At 42.4% G+C, this 21,047-nt stretch overlaps 1 protein-coding gene across 1 annotated transcript; it reads left to right on the top strand.

Moving 5' to 3' along the window:
- Positions 1-5,133: 5,133 nt before the first annotated feature.
- LOC138799687 (transmembrane 4 L6 family member 5-like) lies at positions 5,134-17,665 on the top strand. The gene is made up of 5 exons (XM_069981228.1): positions 5,134-5,377; positions 5,767-5,832; positions 6,493-6,692; positions 14,678-14,943; positions 17,407-17,665. Exons 1-5 carry the CDS (start codon positions 5,195-5,197, stop codon positions 17,409-17,411), a joined length of 720 nt encoding a protein of 239 aa, XP_069837329.1. The 5' UTR covers positions 5,134-5,194; the 3' UTR covers positions 17,412-17,665.
- Positions 17,666-21,047: the final 3,382 nt, after the last annotated feature.

The following is a 21,047-nucleotide window of genomic DNA, read 5'->3' as shown; positions in this document are numbered from 1 at the left end:
AACCATACCCCAAGAACAGTAGCAACCCTAAAATAATCCCCACGACTATGCTTCACAAAGTGTGGATTTCACCTTTTGTGAACTATAGCTGTGGGGTTCTATCCCTGGCACCCGTGCCAAGGAACACTACTCACCGTTTTGTGAGCGGGTACTAACTGTTCTTGAGGTATTTTGTGGATATTATGAGAGTAGTGAAATCTTGCACCGCAAATCCCGATGGGGTTCTTCTGTGTGCAAATTATTTCACGCCTCTCATGCAGTCACGCGTAGAATAAGGCTGTCTATGGGGTATATATCACGTAGGCTGCTGTCCTTCAACTGTGATATAAAAAAACACCACAGTTAGTTACAGCAACAAACAGTTGCTGAAAGGCCGGTTATCTTGCCTTATTTATGGGTGCCTTTACAATGGGAGGCTTTTTCGTGGTTCCCTGCTGGCTAAAATCCACAGCGCATCGTTGGCTGATTTTATGCCACCTTCAGTACTATGGGGCTGGGCGCAAATACCCAGTTCAGCGCAGAACTGCGTATGTCCGGCCGGCACCCTAGTACTGAATGCCATTTGGTGAACGGTATAAAAAAGCCCTGTGGATTTTACTCAGCAGACCCGCAGCCACATGTGAAGGTACCCATAGGGTGAGGTTTTTTGGGAGTGACAAAAGCAAAGGTGGGAGGTCACTCCCATACCCCATCAGGGGTTTTTACCCTACCCACTTTAAAAGATAAGTCCAGGCAGTCATTAACTTTCTGTACCCTTACTTGACCCAGAAACTTATAAATTGACCGGACTTATCCTTTAAGCCAGCTGGTGACAGCACTTAAAAAACACAAAAGCATACATCCATTGTATTGGAAGCTACACCCGGTTAGGACATCAAACTGGTGTTAAGATATATATATGTGTATCGCCAACAGCCATAGGCCCAGATTCAACAGGTTTGACACCAGAGTAGTTGCGTCAATTTGTAAAGCAAGTGCCAGTGAGGTGTCAATTTAATGAAAATTAGACACGTATTTTTGGATAATGGAACTTGGGTAAAGCCTTCTTGAATCTGTACCTTTTTAAATGTCCTTTCTTCACCTCATGGATTCTGTGGGTGAGGTTCTCTGTATATTTTACCGTATCCGTATCCTGCTAGACTAGGTGTAATGTTAGAGGGTTTTTTTTAACGTTGACTGTCCTGTGCTGAACTCTTCATTAACATGTTGTCATGTTTAAAGAATGATTTTTACAAACGTGCATATCCTTAGCTTCAAACTTTAGTTGTCTGTACTAGGTCCTTCTGGGTCCAAAAGAATACTACTCCTACTAATGCCCCCACAGTCAATTGTCTATTTAGAAACATACTGGATGAAATCAAGAGCTGTGGAAGCTGCCATCTCAACTTGTCTGTTTTTAACAATACTGGCCTGAGAGCCATCAACTGCTGCCTTCTTCTGCTCCTCAACTGGTCTGTTTTTAATAATACTGACATTGAATCAATCAACTGCTGCCTCCGCCTTCTCGTCAAGTAGCCTCTTCTCGATAATACTGGCCTGGAATCGATCAACTGCTGCCTCCTCCTGCTCTTCAAGTAGTCTGTTTTTAATTATACTGGCCTGGAATCGATCAACTGCTGCCTCCTCGTCCTCAAGTAGCCTCTCCTCGATAATACTGGCCTGGAATCAATCAACTGCTGCCTCCTCCTGCTCTTTAAGTAGTCTGTTTTTAATTATACTGGCCTAGAATCGATCAACTGCTGCCTCCTCCTCCTCAAGTAGCCTCTCCTCGATAATACTGGCCTGGAATCAATCAACTGCTGCCTCCTCCTGCTCTTTAAGTAGTCTGTTTTTAATTATACTGGCCTGGAATCGATCAACTGCTGCCTCATCCTCCTCAATTAGCCTCTCCTTCATAATACTGGCCTGGAATCGATCAACTGCTGCCTCCTCCTCCTCAAGTAGCCTCTCCTCGATAATACTGGCATGCAATCAATCAACTGCTGCCTCCTCCTGCTCTTCAAGTAATCTGTTTTTAATTATACTGGCCTGGAATCGATCAACTGCTGCCTCCTCCTCCTCAAGTAGTCTCTCCTCAATAATACTGGCCTGGAATCAATCAACTGCTGCCTCCTCCTGCTCTTCAAGTAGTCTGTTTTTAATTATACTGGCCTGGAATCGATCAACTGCTGCCTTCTCCTGCTGCTGCTCAAATAGTCTGTTTTTAATTATACTGGCCTGGAATCAATCAACTGCTGCCTCCTCCTCCTCCTCAAGTAGCCTCTCCTCAATAATACTGGCCTGGAATCGATCAACTGCTGCCTCCTCCTTCTCCTCAAGTAGCCTCTCCTCAATAATACTGGCCTGGAATTGATCAATGGCTGCCTCCTCCTCAAGTAGCCTCTCCTCGATAATTCTGGCCTGGAATCGATCAACTGCTGCCTCCTCCTCCTCCTCAAGTAGCCTCTCCTCAATAATACTGGCCTGGAATCGATCAACTGCTGCCTCCTCCTCCTCAAGTAGCCTCTCATCGATAATACTAGCCTGGAATCGATCAACTGCTGCCTCCTCCTCAAGTAGCCTCTCCTCAATAATACTGGACTGGAATCAATCAACTGCTGCCTCCTCCTGCTGGTCAACTTGTCTCTTCTCAACAATACTGGCCTGAGAGGCGAGCAATCTACTGCTGTCTCCTCCTGTTCCTCGACTTGTCTCTTCTCAACAATACTGGCCTGAGAGGCGAGCAATCAACTGCTACCTCCTCCTGCTGCTCAACTTGTCTCTTCTCAACAATACTGGCCTGAGAGGCGAGCAATCTACTGCTGCCTCCTCCTGTTCCTCGACTTGTCTCTTCTCAACAATACTGGCCTGAGAGGCGAGCAATCAACTGCTGCCTCCTCCTGCTGCTCAAATTGTCTCTTCTCAACAATACTGGCCTGAGAGGCGAGCAATCTACTGCTGCCTCCTCCTGTTCCTCGACTTGTCTCTTCTCAACAATACTGGCCTGAGAGGCGAGCAATCAACTGCTGCCTCCTCCTGCTGCTCAACTTGTCTCTTCTCAACAATACTGGCCTGAGAAGCGAGCAATCTACTGCTGCCTCCTCCTGTTCCTCGACTTGTCTCTTCTCAACAATACTGGCCTGAGAGGCGAGCAATCTACTGCTGCCTCCTCCTGTTCCTCGACTTGTCTCTTCACAACAATACTGGCCTGAGAGGCGAGTAATCAACTGCTGCCTCCTCCTGCTGCTCAACTACTGGCCTGGGTGCAATCAAGTGCTGCCGCATCCTCCTTGTAAACTTTTTTTTCCAGTATTTTTTGTCACTCTTTTGGCACTTTTATTTACTATATTTTATTAATATTATTCCTATTATTATTATTATTTTTTTTTATTTGTTTTTTCTCATTATTTTTCCATTTTTTTTCCCCCACTATTTTCATTGTAATATCAACTGCAACTGAACGAAACTATACCCTATCACACTCCCACTATTGTAGCTGCAATTATACAGCCGTTAGAGCAAGGTTCGTTTTTGGTTCGGTTTGGACCAATCCGAACTTCACGAAAGTTTGCCGGATCGAACCGAACCGAACTTTTCAAAAGTTCGCTCATCCCTAGTGACAACCTCTCTAAGCATTTTATGGTCAGGACAAGTTGTCACTTCAAGAAGGATAAGGAGTACGGGTAAATCTGGGCCGTGGTTAAAGTGTAGGTAATACACTGCTGGATGTGAACTGTCACGTACATCATTCCACGTAATAAGAATAAGAGAGTAGTAAGAATTAGAGTTGTTTTCGAGCCTTAGGCCCCTTGTGATGAAAAACCTTGAAATGCGTCGGAGACCCACCATAAGAAGTCACATGATTACTAAAAGAAAATAATCTGTGATAATAAATACCTCTCAGGGGATGGAATTCACCTCCATTCACATTATCAGAGGGTCACATGTCACATCCTACGTCTATATCCCAAGTCCAACCTAAAGGATAACATATATCAGTTATGCCTCCAGCACCCTGGGGGTATCCGGACTACACTACTACTGATGGTGTTATACTGTAATGATTACATGTATACTCTGGGGCTATATGGAGTACAGTATTTGTTTTGTTCCCGGACGAGCCCCCAATCCCCCCCCCCTCTCCCCATTATAGTACTAAGGTGTCTCCAGAAAAAAATGCCATCTCTCTAGTGCCACCTATTGGTGGAAGCTCAAGTCTTTTGTGGACTAAGGGAACATTTCCTGGCCTGTAGGACTCCCTATGCCACCATGGTGGTCCCCAATAAGAATAAAATATAACAGAAGAAATATATCTTGCTTTTTTCCTACACTTAGACATAAAAGTAGTAGCCTAGTAGAAGTGTTATGTTTATTGAACTTTTTTTTTTTTGCATTTACATTTATTGTATATTATTTATAATGTATATTTATTGCTCTATTGTGACATCGTTTAGTAGTAGAGGCAGGAACAGCAGTAGTACTAACAGACTAAACATAGACCAGTAAAACCATGACCTATCCTGTATATGTTTTATTACGTTTTCATTGTATTTGTGCATATATTAGCAGTAATACTATTATTATTTTGTCACTATATATTATTAGTAGTAGTTTGCGCACATGGTACAGTTATTACATTATAATGTTTATATTATTGTTTATATGCCTTATTATTAGGGCTAGCACTAGTTATAATAAGACAAGCAAACTTAAAGGGATACTCCACAGATTTTTTTTTTTTGCTTATACATTGCTTTAATAAAGTTATATTACCTTGTAATATAACTTTAAGAAAATAAATGTATAGCTTTTTATATAGCTATTCACTTCCGTTTAGTGGCAGCAGTAATGGGCTACAGGGCTCCCTCTGCTGCCACCAATGTTTGTGTGGGGAACTGCAGGGCTCCCTGTACAGAGGCTGCACGCACTGTATATCTCATAGGCACCTGTATGTATACTGTATATATACTATCTCCCTTATTGACATGACATAACTTCATCTTGTGACTCTGTATCAGTGCCGTCATCTGTCCGCATCCCATCCTCTATATTTATCAGTAATATATAGCGTCCAAACTCCATCCTCTCACCCCGCGGACTGCAATCTCCAAGGCTGGGTCTCATCTCGTGACTGCAATTCCCGAGGCTGGGTCTGGATATATAGCTGCACCTGCCGTCTGCTCCATTGTAGCACTTGCACAGCTGGATTTGCACCATGTGCACCGGCAAATGCGCCAAATGTATTGGGGGAGCCCTGTACCCCTTGGCTCTCATCTGCATCGCGTGTAATATTCTCCTCTTCTTCCCAGGATGGAGCTTGGAGGCCGCGGAGAACCCCGGGGAGAAACTGACGACCGAGGTGTCCACTTTCTTGGGCATTGTGGGAGGCGGAATACTGGTGAGATCTTCATACAATTGTCTCATTTTGGCTATCTTTAAAAAAAAATTCAATAAAATTTCAATATTAAAAATTTTAATTCTTAGAAATATAATTTTAAAAAACCCATTGGTTCCGATGGAAATTTTTGAATCCTTTGATATTTTTGATGTCACTGATGGCCATCGGTGGTGGAGAGGGTGTTGGTCTATCGATGGCTTTACGAGATATCCAATAAAATTTCGGTTTTACAGCCTTTCACCACCAATAGTTGGGTCCTATATGGGGATTTTTTTCCCCCTTTTTTAACCCAAAATGTCAAATATCCAACAAATGTCTTTATCTCTTATCAATCTGATCCCAATGAGGCTGAACGTAGGGTGAATGACTTTGTTCAAATTTTCTTAAAGGTCTTCATTACGGCCGTGCAGATTCAGGCATCTGGAAGGAAGGGCTGCTGCGGGAACAGATTTGGGGTGAGAATTTTTTTTTTTTGAACTGTTGTAATTTATATTTTTAGATTTATATCTAACCACCTATTTCTTTAGTTGTTAATTTGTTTCGTTGGTATTAGTTTTGTTGGTATTACCTACTAAATAAACATAGAGCTGAGTGACTTGTTCATTTGATAAGTTCCCTGACTTTCTTCAGGGAAATGATCCAACAGAGTGGTCATTTCATCATTTCCCTGCAGAAAAAATTAAAAATAAAAAAAGGTTTTTTTGTTAAAAAAAACCCAAAACATATATATATATACACTTCAATGGGAGATAAAGGGTTACAGGAAGCTCTAATGGGCTTGGGTAAAGTCTAAGGAGAGCTCAGACCCTCAAACATGACTATTCAGGGCAATCAATCTAATGGCCGATTCTAGATAACTGGACCTAAAACACACTTTAGGAAATTCGGTGGTCTCTAATATTGCCAGGTAACATTAACCCCTTCATCAACAGAAATATTTGTTGTTTACCCCTAAACCCCTCTAAAGATCACTGTAGATATTAGAGGGAAACGTATGGTAGAAAGGTCACATAGTGAGTTTAATGGGGGCAGGCTAGCAATTCACCAAGTCAATAAGAAGACCACCACCCCCGACCACCACCTAAGCCGCCACTCATTATATCTCTCTTCTCCAGATGTTCCTCTCCATCCTGTGCGCTGCTATTGGACTGGCTGGATCACTCTTTTGCCTGGTTACATGTGTGGTAGCGATACACCGAGGACCCATCTGTGGCTATTATGATACAGGCCACATAAATACTACCGCCCCCTCTCCTACTGGGAGTGGCAACCTTACCTGGGGGCGCCCATTAGAAAAGCCATTGCCTGAATATAAGTAAGAAGCCCTAAGTTATTATATACTGTATTATTATCATCATCATCATCGTCATATAACGTCAGATCACCACAAAACCTACAACCTTTCTGTTCCTATGAATTAATAGTGAGTGGTACTGCAGTAGTTATATTTTTAAACAAGACAAAGTATTATGGTTATATTCTTGTTTATGGGGGGCAGTATTATAGTAGTTATATTCCTGTATATAGGAGCAGTATTATAGTAGTTATATTCTTGCATATAGGAGCAGTATTATAGCAATTATATTCTTGTATATAGGAGCAGTATTATAGTAGTTATATTCTTGTATATAGGAGCAGTATTATAGTAGTTATATTCCTGTATATAGGAGCAGTATTATAGTAGTTATATTCTTGTATATAGGAGCAGTATTATAGTAGTTATATTCCTGTATATAGGGGGCAGTATTATAGTAGTTATATTCTTGTATATAGGGGGCAGTATTATAGTAGTTATATTCCTGTATATAGGAGCAGTATTATAGTAGTTATATTCTTGTATATAGGAGCAGTATTATAGTAGTTATATTCTTGTATATAGGAGCAGTATTATAGTAGTTATATTCTTGTATATAGGAGCAGTATTATAGTAGTTATATTCTTGTATATAGGAGGCAGTATTATAGTAGTTATATTCTTGTATATAGGAGCAGTATTATAGTAGTTATATTCTTGTATATAGGAGCAGTATTATAGTAGTTATATTCTTGTATATAGGGAGCAGTATTATAGTAGTTATATTCTTGTATATAGGAGCAGTATTATAGTAATTATATTCTTGTATATAGGAGCAGTATTATAGTGAAAATTTTTTCCAACTTACGTAATTTTGCTTTCTTCGAGTCTAAAGGCAGCACAACTGGGGTTTTTCAGCTCCTCCTACCATCCTCCTAGGAACGCCCACCTAAAAATATTCTCATTAAGCAGCACCAATACCATAGTACGCTCTCCTTTAAATCACTCCCACACACACACTGACACGTGTAATAACATAGCCTTCTAGATGCTTTATCTTTTAATAGGGTGGGTTCGTTTGTGCTGCCTTTAGACTCGAAGAAAGCAAAATTACGTAAGTTGGAAAAAATTTTCACTTTCTTCTTCGTCTCAAGGCAGCACAACTGGGAGCTAATTAGCTACTAAAGGGTGGGTATCACTGCTGCACTGAGAGCCGCTGTACTGAAGGCTGGACCTCCACCTTGCATGTCTAGTCGAAAATGACTGATGAAGGTTGATGGAGACGTCCAGGATGCCGCGTTACAGATGTCGGTTATAGGGACTTGTGCCCTTTCGGCCCAGGATGTAGATATTGATCTTGTGGAGTGAGCCCGAAGTACTTCAGGCGGAGGCTTTCCTTGGATTCTATATGCTTCTGCAATAGTTGTCTTAATCCACCTGGCCAATGTATCCTTGGAGGCTTTTTTCCCTTTGTTTCCTCCTGTGAATTAAAGAAATAGGTTCTCATCCGCTCGGATTTGAGCAACTCTCTCCAAGTAAATCTTTAGGGCCCTCGCCACATCCAGTGTATGTAACCGGCATTCTTCTTCAGACTTAGGAAGAGGTATGAATTTTTTCAGGAAGATTTCTCTATTTATGTTCTCTGTAGATGAGATTTTAGGTAGAAAGGATGGTACAGTCCTTACTTACACTCCATCCGGCACAAATTTTAGAAACGGTTCACTGGAGGATAATGCCTGCAATTCCCCGAGTCTTTTTGCCGACATGACATCAGGAACACCGTCCTGCACGTTACCCACTTCATATCTGCTGAATGTAAGGGTTCAAAAGGTGGACCTGTTAGTGCATTCAATACCGCCGTCAGATCCCATGACGAAATTGGTGGCTTGATGACCGGTCTCAGATTTCTCAGCGCCTTGAAGAAGCGAATAATCAGTGGATGACCAGCGAACTGCCCGTCTGTGAATGAGTTGATCGCCGTCATGTGGACTCGAAGCGTGTTAGATTTTAAACCTTTCAAAAATCCTTCCTGCAAAAATTGCAAAATTATTGGCAAATCAATATTAGAGAAATTCTTTTCCTCTCTCCAGAGCGTAAATTTCCTCCATAATTTTGCGTAAACTGTATTCGTCGAACGCTTTCTAGCCGACAGTAGGGTGTCTATCACCTGTTCTGAGAGTCCCGATCTTCTGAACTTAGACCTCTCATATTCCACGCAGCTAAGTGGAGATGGCCCAGGTGTGGATGATGTAGACCCTCCTGTAGTAGCAGATCCGGTGTCTGCGGGAGCTTCCAGAAGATTCCCCTGGACATCCGGAGTAATAGCGGGAACCAGACTCTGCGTGGCCAAAACGGTGCTATGACCAAGGCTTGTGGTTTGTCCATCCATATCTTCCTCAGGACTTTGGGAATGAGTAATGGGGGAGGGAAAATGTAGATGAACTTGTCTTTCCATGAAACTGAAAATGCATCCAGAATATCCGGCTGATCCCTGGGGTTCAGTGATGCAAACTTTTGAACCTGGCGATTTTGTCTCGAGGCCATCATATCCCAATGAGGTTTGCCCCATTTTTGGACTATTATTCTGAAGTAAACCGGATTGAGTTGCCATTCGTTCGGGCTCAGAGTCCTGCGACTGAGAAGATCCGCTAGAGTATTGCTGGATCCTCTTATATGCAGCGCTGAGATCGATGTTACAGTGTCTTCTGCCCAACACATCAGTCTTTTGCATTCTTTTTCCAACAGGGGACTTCTGGTTCCTCCCTGCTTGTTTATATAGTAAACCGTTGCTGCATTGTCTGATCTCACAAGCACTGTCTTGTTCTTCAAATGCGGAGTAAAATGATCCAGGGCTAATCTTACTGCCTTGAGTTCTCTCGCATTGGACGACAGATTCTTGTCCCGAGCTGACCATGTTTTCTGAATCCAGCGATCCTCCAGATGGGCTCCCCAACCCACCGCTGAGGCATCCGTGGTCAGCACTATTGGATCGGTGGGATGGAAACTGTTGCCCTTGGTTAGGTTCTTTGTGACCAACCACCAACGTAGCTCCTTCCGAGTCTGAGATGACAATGTCACTGTTGCTGACAAAGATGTCGTCTTCTTGTCCCAGGAGGTCAGAATTTCTTTCTGCAGGGACCTCATCCTTGCTCTGGCCCATGGGACTGCTTCTATTACTGAAGTTAATAAGCCCAAAACACTCATGGCCTGGCGAATCGTCACTCTGGGAGTCTTGATCAGAAGACGAACTTGCGACTGAAGAGCTACAACTTTGTCGGTCGGGAGAAAGATCTTCATCTGGGTCGTCTCTATAAAGAAGCCTAAGAATCTCTTTGCTGTTGACGGTGACAGGTCCGACTTCTTGACATTGATGAGGAAACCTACTGATTCCAGCAACCTGCATGTCAGACCGAGATGATGAAGGAGAAGTTGAGCAGATGGAGCAATCAAGAGCCAGTCGTCCAGATAGGGGACTATTTGGACACCCTGCAGCCTCAGGTGCGCTACTAAAACCACGACCACCTTGGTGAATACTCTCGGCGATGATGTTAAGCCGAAGGGGAGCGCCCTGAACTGGTAGTGCATCACTTTGTCCCCGACCTGGACCGCCACTCTGAGGTATCTCCGGGACATCGGATGGATAGGAATGTGAAGATACGCGTCCATCAGGTCGATAGACACCATCATATCTGACTTCTGGATTAGCGTAATTGCTGACCGAATCGAGTCCATCTTGAATTTTTCCTTCTGGACGAATTGATTTACATAACGCAAATCTATTATTAATCTGGATTTCCCCTCTGGTTTGGGAACTGGAAATACTCGAGAGTATACTCCCCTGCCTCTCTCCTCCTCCGGAACTTCTTCCAGTGCATGTTTCCGTAGAAATTCCTTCAGTAGAACTGGAACAAGGCTGTCGCTTGGATTGTTTACTATAAAACGAGGTCTTGGTTTGTGGACAAACTTTATGTTGTAACCTGTTTTTACTATGTTTAACACCCACTCGTCTGTTGTGACGTCTTCCCAAGCTTGCCAGTATTTTAAAAGCCTTGCGCCTACCGGAGGGGGCTGAGGGGGGAAACTGGCGTCAGAATTCGGTCTTAGAGGTCCCATCTGTTTTGCTCTTGGCCTTGCTATAGGTTCTTCTTTTATCAGGTCTACTTTGGAAGTTTCTCCGCTTGAACGTGTTTCGTTTTTCCCACGAAAATATTTGAAGGGTTTTTTCTTTCCTGACATAGGAAAAGCCAGTCCCTTTCCTTCTTTTACTGGCTCTAATATCTTCTCCAGCTGTTCGCCAATAAGCTGACCTGGTTCAAACGGTAGGCTGCAAAACTTATTCTTCGATGCTACGTCACCTGGCCATGGTTTAAGCCAGATAGCTCTTCGCACTGAGTTTACTAGCGCGATTGTTTTTGCCGAAATCTTTAAGACGTCGATAGGAAAGTCACATAGAAAATCAGCACAGGTTTTAAGGCTGGAGACTTGCTCTAGAAGTTCTTCTCTGGGAACTTTTTCTTCAATTTGTCTGCTCAGCTGACTGAGCCATACTCTCAGAGCTCTGGATACCGGAACCGTGGACAAAGCAGCCTTACTGAGATCTGCCGCATTGTAGTGAGCCTTCTTCAAGAGTACGTCAGATTTCCTATCCATGGCGTCTTTTAGGATTGATGAATCCTCTGCTGGAAATAGAGTATCTTTAGAAAGCTTAGCGACTGCCGTGTCAACCATTCCTGGAGCTTCCCATTTCTCTGATTCAGCAGGATCTAGACGATAAACTGATTTGAAACGAGATCCTAAAACCACTCGTTTATCCGGCTTCTTCCATTCTTTATCCATGATTGTTTTGAGGACTTGATGTCCTGACAGCACACAGGATTTTTTACGCGGAAAATAATAGATTATCTTTGTCCTGCGATGATTTTCTATCCTTCTTGACCTCTATAATCTCTTTTACGGCATTGATTAACTTGTCCGCGTGCTCTTTCTTGAAGAGATAATAGTCCTCAGTAGGTGGATCATCAGACTCAGAGGACTCAGAAGATGTAGAAGCGGAAAAAGAAGAGGAAGAAGCCTGCGATGAGGAAGTTGCCTTTCTTTTGCTAGAGATCTTTCTCTTTTTTGCTGATTTATTAGGCATGTTCTCTTTAAACCAGGAGAAGAAGGATCTAGCTTCGTTTAGGAACACAGATGTTTCACTCTGTGAGGAGCATGGAGCACAGAGCCCAGATGAATTTAATGGCATATGCTTCTCACAAGCAGAACAAGCGCTACTTCTTTTGCGCTTAGATGAGGGTGTTTTCTGTGAACACACACAGCAAATTGAATGCCCATAATCATCCGGAAGTGGCTGCTCGCAGACCCGGCACATTCTGTGCTTGGATTTACTTCTCCTCTTACGTGAAGGTGAGCGACTAGACATCTGCAGGGAAGACAACAATAGACCTCATTATTAGGCAGGTATTACCCCCGTCTTACATGTACCGGCCTTACCACAAACCTTAGCAAGGAGAGAATCCGGCTGCCCTGTACAAAGGGTGCCGCTCCGCACTCTCTCCCCGCTTAAATAACCTGGCCGGAGCCTGTATCTGCGCAGTAGCCGCCTCCCCGTCGTGACGTACCTCAGCTGCGACGTTACTCTCACCTGACTCCAGTCGACCAATGAGGAAGTCGAACGTCACCGGCTGAGCGATCACATGACCGTGCCGAGCTCCGAACCGGAAGTGACGCGAAGAGGGGCGGACACGCGGTGGAACGCAGATCCGGTCCTTGGAACGCACGCGCACCCACGCTGCATAGACCGGACAGGAGAGAGAGACGGGGGAATGGCACCACAGACACCTAATCCCGCAGCCAGTTCTGGGATACAGGTACTTCTCTCCCAGCACCTTGGTCAGGAACTACTGATTGATGCCTGCGGGTACCCCAAAACCGCCCCAGCACTAAGGCAGAGTACCCGCGGCAGTATAAACTGCCGTGCTGTTGGCACAAACGGCCAATCTGAAATATAAACAAACACAAAACAGTGTTACAATACGGTGGGCTACTAAGGCATATACTTGCCTTCCTCCCAGGACTAGGAGGATATGAAAAAACATGTGTCAGTGTGTGTGTGGGAGTGATTTAAAGGAGAGCATACTGTGGTATTGGTGCTGCTTAATGAGAATATTTTTAGGTGGGCGTTCCTAGGAGGATGGTAGGAGGAGCTGAATAACCCCAGTTGTGCTGCCTTGAGACGAAGAAGAAAGTAGTTATATTCTTGTATATAGGGAGCAGTATTATAGTAGTCATATTCTTGTATATTGGAGCAGTATTATAGTAGTCATATTCTTGTATATTGGAGCAGTATTATAGTAGGTATACTCTTGTATACAGGAGCAGTATTATAGTAGTTATATTCTTGTACATAGGAGCAGTATTATAGTAGTTATATTCTTGTATATAGGAGCAGTATTATAGTAGTTATATTCTTGTATATAGGAGGCAGTATTATACTAGTTATATTCTTGTATATAGGAGAAGTATTATAGTAGTTATATTCCTGTATATAGGGACAGTATTATAGTAGTTATATTCCTGTATATAGGGACAGTATTATAGTAGTTATATTCCTGTATATAGGGAGCAGTATTATAGTAGTTATATTCTTGTATATAGGGAGCAGTATTATAGTAGTTATATTCTTGTATATAGGAGTAGTATTATAGTAGTAGTTATATTCCTGTATATAGGAGCAGTATTATAGTAGTTATATTCTTGTATATAGGAGTAGTATTATAGTAGTTATATTCTTGCATATAGAAGCAGTATTATAGTAGTTATATTCTTGTATATAGGAGCAGTATTATAGTAGTTATATTCCTGTATATAGGACCAGTATTATAGTAGTTATATTCTTGTATATAGGAGCAGTATTATAGTAGTTATATTCCTGTATATAGGAGCAGTATTATAGTAGTTATATTCCTGTATATAGGAGGCAGTATTATAGTAGTTATATTCTTGTATATAGGGAGCAGTATTATAGTAGTTATATTCTTGTATAGAGGAGCAGTATTACAGTAGTTATATTCCTGTATATAGGAGCAGTATTATAGTAGTTATTTTCTTGTATATAGGAGCAGTATTATAGTAGTTATATTCCTGTATATAGGAGCAGTATTATAGTAGTTATATTCCTGTATATAGGGGCAGGATTATAGTAGTTATATTCCTGTATATAGGAGCCGTATTATAGTAGGTATATCCCTGTATATAGGGGGCAGTATTATAGTAGTTATATTCTTGTATATAGGGGCAGTATTATAGTAGTTACATTCTTGTATATAGGGGGCAGTATTATAGCAGTTATATTCTTGTATATAGGGCGCAGTATTATAGTAGTTATATTCTTGTATATAGGAGCAGTATTATAGTATTTATATTCTTGTATATAGGAGCAGTATTATAGTAGTATATCCCTGTATATAGGGGGCAGTATTATAGTAGTTATATTCCTGTATATAGGCAGCAGTATTATAGTAGTTATATTCTTGTATATAGGAGCAGTATTATAGTAGTTACATTCTTGTATATAGGGGGCAGTATTATAGCAGTTATATTCTCGTATATAGGAGCAGTATTATAATAGTTATATTCTTGTATATAGAAGTAGTGTTATAGTAGTTATATTCCTGTATATAGGATCAGTATTATAGTAGTTATATTCTTGTATATAGGAGCAGTATTATAGTAGTTATATTTCTGTATATAGGAGCAGTATTATAGTAGTTATATTCTTGTATATAGGAGCAGTATTATAGTAGTTACATTCTTGTATATAGGAGCAGTATTATAGTAGTTACATTCTTGTATATAGGGGGCAGTATTATAGCAGTTATATTCTCGTACATAGGCAGTAGTAAAGTATAATCTCTGCTTCACTTTGAGAAATAATGGCCACATTCACATTTTCTTAAGTTCCTTTGTGTTTTTTCACATAATAATCATATTTTATCTTATATCCTGCAGCAATGAAAACTATATCTACCATAGAGACACATGGAGTAAATGTGTAGAACCCCCAAATGTGGTGGAGTTTAACTTTATCCTGTTCTCGATCATGTTGGGTGCCAGCTCTTTTGAGGTCATCCTTTGCGCTTTTCAGCTATTTAATGGTCTGTTTGGTGTTATCTGCGGCACATGTAACAAGGAGAAGATGAACTATAAGGACATGGAGAAGGACACTGATTCCGATAAGGACTCTGATTCTATTCATAAGAAGAAAGAGGCCAAATGTAAGTATCACCTCCATATTGGACAGCAACGTCTTTCTAAATAAGAATATCTTGATTGTTAGGTGGAGCACAGAATGGACTTACAGACTGTATATATCCCCTGTATATAAGCAGGAGAACACAGCAGGATGTATGTATTGCTATGTGGTTGAAATTAATATTGAGGCAGAAATACATGAGCAGCCACCAGAGGGCATTCACATATATGACTGGATGACCATTACTGCCGCTGAATTCGTTGCTGCACACAATGGAGCGTGCGGCCGGAGCCGCACGCTCCATTGTGTTGCACTGACAGTCAGTTGTGGCGGACATGTCAGTTTCTTGCGGCGCCGCTAGGGATCCCAGCCAGAGTGTATACTATGTGTATACACTCCGGACAGGATTCCTTAGAAGGCAGCACTACGTAAGTTCCGTAGTAATCACGGCCGTTGTTACAATGGCCGTGATTATTACGAAACTTACGTAGTGTCATCATAGCCTAAGCATGTATGTGCCCAGATAATGGATACACAAAATGACACTGCAGGCTGTATATATCCGCTAGTGGTACTGTATAATGCTGGAGACTAGATAAGCAAGGGTACACAATACAGTAGAATATAGCTATGTGGTTTAAAGAAGTAGTCTACATTTTTTTCTTATCCCTCCATGCCCTATCCCTGCATGTTGCCGCTTATACTCACCAATGATGATCGATGTTTCGCGGTGTGGCTTCATTCTGGTTCTACGGCACTGTTCAAATCCTGTGTGTGTTGATGTCACGGCTCTTCTGACCCCTCTTCTTTCTTCAGAGCTGTTGGAGGCCGAAAGTTGGGGTCTTCAATGCATCTCTCTCTTACAGAGATGCATTGTAGACCCTGACTTCTGGCCTCCTTAGCTGCAGGCCAATGGGCGGAGAGGTCACATAGGTGCCCTCAAGATTTGTTTGGTGCCGCAGGACCAGAATGAAGCTGCGTCGCGGGACACCAATCATCGTTGGTAAATATATGTACTGGCCCGCTGCCAGGGGACGAATAAAAAAATAATGTGGAATGCTCCAGCGCCGGTGCCCACATTCTGCCTCTCTGGTCTCCAGCTGCTTCTTGGTCTATAGACAGGACCTAGGATGTCACATGGCAGGCTCACATGTAGACCAGGAAGCAGCAGGGGACTGGAGCGGAGCCTGCCCCCTTTCTGGCGTCTTGAAAAAAAGTGGTCCTGCCTAGAGTTCTCCTTTAAAATTGATGTAGATATACATGAGCAGCCATAAGCGAGCATTTACATGTATCTTCTAGGAACTGCACTAATATCTGTTATCTATTTTTTTTGCTGCTTATTTCTGGATCAACTTGCTGAGCCCATGTCTTATCAACAGTTTTGTCTGGACCTGCACTCAGGGCTGGGACAAAGGGTAGGCAGGGGTAGGCGATGGCCCAGGGCACCATCTGGTGGTGAATTACAGGGGGGCGCTATTCTATCCACCACATAGGGGCCTCCACAAGCCTTAACCTGGTAGCAGGGTTTGTGGTAGAAAAGCAAACAATAGAGGATGCACAAAATCACTTGCACTGTGTGGTGTGTATCCTCCACTGTCTGCTGCTGCCCCTGAGGTTGCCCTGGCTGTCGGGTCCAGGGGATGGGTGCATGTGTGTATGTATGTATGTATGTATGTGTGAGTGAGAGTGCATGTATGAGTGAGTAAGGGTACATGTATGTATGAATGAATGAGTGAGGGTGCATATATGTATGTGTGATTGAGGGTGCATGCATGTATGTATGTATGTATGTATGTGTGTGTGAGGGTGCATGTATGTATGAATGAGTGAGTGAGGGTGCATATATGTATGTATGTGTGAGTGAGGGTGTATGTATGTGTGAGGGTGCATGTATGTATGTATGTATGTGTGTGTGGGGGGGGTGCATGTGTGTATGAGGTTGTGTGTGTGTGTGTGGGTGTGTGTGGGAGGGGGTGCATGTGTGTATGTGTGTGTGAGGTTGTATGTATGTATGTGTGTGAGGGTGCATGTGTGTATGTATGTATCTATGTATGAGTGAGGGTGCATGTATGAGTGAGTGAAGGTGCATGTATGTATGTTTGTGAGTGAGGGTGCATGTATGTATTTGTTTTATTTATTTATTTATTTATTTATTTTTATTTTATATTTATTTATTTATTTATTTTGGGGGGGGGGTCCTTCTTTGCCTAGGGCACCAGAACTCCTTGACCCGGCCCTGCCTGCACTAGATGTAAAGGAGCCCTTTGACTTTCTGTCTTTCTGAATAAACATGTCAATGTTAGTGCACATTGCATTGCACTGCAGTCTACATGTGCCCTTCTGATCTATTAGCAGTTATACTGCACTGTGCTGGAGACTAGATAAGCAGGCATACACATAAGCAGGAGAGAATATATATTCACATGTGTTATTATGTCAAATGGATATTGACATCATTTACTCTTCTTTAATGTCCGTTCTCCAGGCTAATTCACAAAAATGGAAAGAAACAAAGTCTCTTACTGATCATTTCCCCCAACAATGGCCGATGTCGTAGACGCTCACCATCTCCTCTGGGCAGAGCATGGAGCTCCCTCTGTGCCATGAAGGCAGATATGGAAAGGTGGGGGTACCCGACATCAGGACAGATGAAGGTCCTCCCCCCAGTATTCTCCAAATGACCAATAAATTCTTGCTTTAGCAGAAAGGATTCTGGGAGTTTTTTTGTTTGTTAACCTGTATATAGCGTGTACATTTTTTTGTATTCTTTTATGAAAATAAACAGAAATTACATTTGTATCTCTTTCTAGAAGTCAGGATTTTGTAACTTTTACAATCTGTCTCTCTCTATATATACTGTATATATATATATATATATATATATATATATATATATATATATACACTCACCGGCCACTTTATTAGGTACACCTGTCCAACTGCACGTTACCACTTAATTTCTAATCAGCCAATCACATGGCGGCAACTCAGTGCATTTAGGCATGTAGACATGGTCAAGACAATCTCCTGCAGTTCAAACCGAGCATCAGTATGGGGAAGAAAGGTGATTTGAGGGCCTTTGAACGTGGCATGGTTGTTGGTGCCAGAAGGGCTGGTCTGAGTATTTCAGAAACTGCTGATCTACTGGGATTTTCACGCACAACCATCTCTAGGGTTTACAGAGAATGGTCTGAAAAAGAAAAAACATCCAGTAAGCGGCAGTTCTGTGGGCGGAAATGCCTTGTTGATGCCAGAGGTCAGAGGAGAATGGGCAGACTGGTTCCAGCTGATAGAAAGGCAACAGTGACTCAAATAGCCAACCGTTACAACCAAGGTAGGCAGAAGAGCATCTCTGAACGCACAGTACCTCCAACTTTGAGGCAGATGGGCTACAGCAGCAGAAGACCACACCGGGTGCCACTCCTTTCAGCTAAGAACAGGAAACTGAGGCTACAATTTGCACAAGCTGATCGAAATTGGACAGTAGAAGATTGGAAAAACGTTGCCTGGTCTGATGAGTCTCGATTTCTGCTGCGACATTCGGATGGTAGGGTCAGAATTTGGCGTCAACAACATGAAAGCATGGATCCATCCTGCCTTGTATCAACGGTTCAGGCTGGTGGTGGTGGTGTCATGGTGTGGGGAATATTTTCTTGGCACTCTTTGGGCCCCTTGGTACCAATTGAGCATGGTTGCAACGCCACAGTCTACCTGAGTATTGTTGCTGACCATGTCCATCCCTTTATGACCACAATGTACCCAACATCTGATGGCTACTTTCAGCAGGATAATGCACCATGTCATAAAGCTAGAATCATCTCAGACTGGTTTCTTGAACATGACAATGAGTTCACTGTACTCCAATGGCCTCCACAGTCACCAGATCTCAATCCAATAGAGCATCTTTGGGATGTGGTGGAACGGGAGATTGGCATCATGGATGTGCAGCCGACAAATCTGCGGCAACTGTGTGATGTCATCATGTCACTATGGACCAAAATCTCTGAGGAAGCTTCCAGCACCTTGTTGTATCTATGCCACCAAGAATTGAGGCAGTCCTGAAGGCAAAAGGGGGTCCAACCTGTTACTAGCATGGTGTACCTAATAAAGTGGCCGGTGAGTGTATATATATATATATATATATATATATATATATATATATATATATATATATAAAATCATGGTGTAAAGTGAAGTGGCTCAGTTGCCCCTAGCAACCAATCAGATTCCACCTTTCATTCCTCACAGACGCTTTGGAAAATGAAAGGTGGAATCTGATTGGTTGCTAGGGGCAACTGAGCCAGTTTCACTTTACACCATGTTTGATAAATCTCTAGATAGATAGATAGATAGATAGATAGATAGATAGATAGATAGATAGGAGATAGATAGATAGGAGATAGATAGATAGGAGATAGATAGATAGATAGATAGATAGATAGATAGATAGATAGATAGATAGGAGATAGATAGATAGATAGATAGATAGATAGATAGATAGATAGATAGGAGATAGAAGATAGATAGATAGATAGATAGATAGATAGGAGATAGATAGATAGATAGATAGATAGATAGATAGATAGATAGGAGATAGATGATAGATAGATAGATAGATAGATAGATAGATAGATAGATAGATAGATAGGAAATAGATAGATAGGAGATAGATAGGAGATAGATAGATAGATAGATAGATAGGAGATAGATAGATAGATAGATAGATAGATAGATAGATCACAGATTGCCAGTCTGTCGGTCACCCTTTCCTAATGTGATAATGTGCTACATACCAAACAGCGGAATTAAATAAATCCCGTAAATATAGGAAGACATATAGAGAGAGCGAAGGAGACAGTAGATGGAGCCATCTTACAATATAAACTATACGATAAGATAGTCCAGGACAAGTCTGTAACAAAGTCCATATGTAAAAAGTGATAAAAAAGCAATAATAATGAATATAGCTCCTGCCGATAATCAGTAATATGTATAATATACTGTATTTACTTGGAAGATGTGTTATGGTAGGTATGTGTGTGCAGGGGCCGTCTTGGCATTTCTGGGGCCCCAAGCAAAGTCATGTCTGGGGCCCCCCCATGCCCCCCCTCCTCGACATGCGCTACCCCCCCCCCCCCCAGTAGTCCTCTTATAACCCTCCTACCACCATACAGAGATTACATATCACCTCAAAACTGCTCTGAACAAAACAGGAAGATATTACCAATGATGCCATAACATAATACTGCCACACCATGACCCCTATCACTACAGACCCTATAACAGAGTGCAGTTACATCCAGTGACCTACAGGAGGCGTCTTCTCTGATCAGCGTCTTTTACTTTTTTTTCTTTCTCTCTCCATCCAGCGTGAGCCACCTTGAAGTCTTCTCCCGGCTGGTAATCTTCCCTCCAGAATCTGTCAGAGAAATATTTTAGGCTCCAACACATCCAGTAGTTAGGTCCCCTCTATGTCTATATAGTAGTTACGCCCCTCTGTGCCCCCACAGATTAAAGGTGTCCCTGTGCTCCCACTTAATAATTAGTTATGTTCTGTGCCCCAGTATAGTAGTGAGGCATATAGGCACTTCTGTGCAGTCCCAATGTAATTAAGACCACTGTGTGCTGCCCCCAGTTATATAGACCCCTTGTGCGCTGCCGACAGTAGTAAATACCACTTGTGTGCTGCCCCCAGTAGTATATACCTCTTGTGTGCTGTCCCCAGTGGTATATAGACCCCTCTGTGTGCTCCCGCAGATATATATAGACCTGTGTGATCCCCCAGTGATACATAGCCCCCCTGTGTGCTCCCCCAGTATACTTGACTGGCTATTGGTGAGTCCCTCCCGTGAACCCCAATAATGAGACACGACACCAGCATGGAATGCATCGGCCACAGCAGCCGTTTTATTAACAAAAATAATAATAACAATAATAATAAACCAATAGGCACATTAAAACCTAACCTCAACACTTTTGAGATAACCCAACCTTTCTTAACCCTGAAGGAGGTCCTCGAAGCCCCATATACAGGCGGTCCCTTTTCCAAACTGAACCACTCCCGACTTGCCCACAGGTTCTACGTCCAGCCGAGGCGCACCTGACTCGGAGGCATGTAACTGAACC

This window comes from Dendropsophus ebraccatus, chromosome 1 (assembly GCF_027789765.1).
Source record: "Dendropsophus ebraccatus isolate aDenEbr1 chromosome 1, aDenEbr1.pat, whole genome shotgun sequence".
Lineage (NCBI taxonomy): Eukaryota > Metazoa > Chordata > Amphibia > Anura > Hylidae > Dendropsophus > Dendropsophus ebraccatus.
The sequence above is the reverse complement of the archived record's forward strand: the minus strand, read 5'-3'. Positions and strand labels throughout refer to the sequence as shown.

What these genes read in the sequence shown, in the direction of transcription:
- LOC138799687 (XM_069981228.1), top strand. Translation starts at nt 5,195, where the DNA reads ATGTGCACCGGCAAATGCGCCAAATGTATTGGGGGAGCCCTGTACCCC. An exon ending in TTGTGGGAGGCGGAATACTG is followed by an intron (nt 5,378 to 5,766) that starts GTGAGATCTTCA and finishes ATTTTCTTAAAG; the next exon opens with GTCTTCATTACGGCCGTGCA. An exon ending in GCTGCGGGAACAGATTTGGG is followed by an intron (nt 5,833 to 6,492) that starts GTGAGAATTTTT and finishes TCTCTTCTCCAG; the next exon opens with ATGTTCCTCTCCATCCTGTG.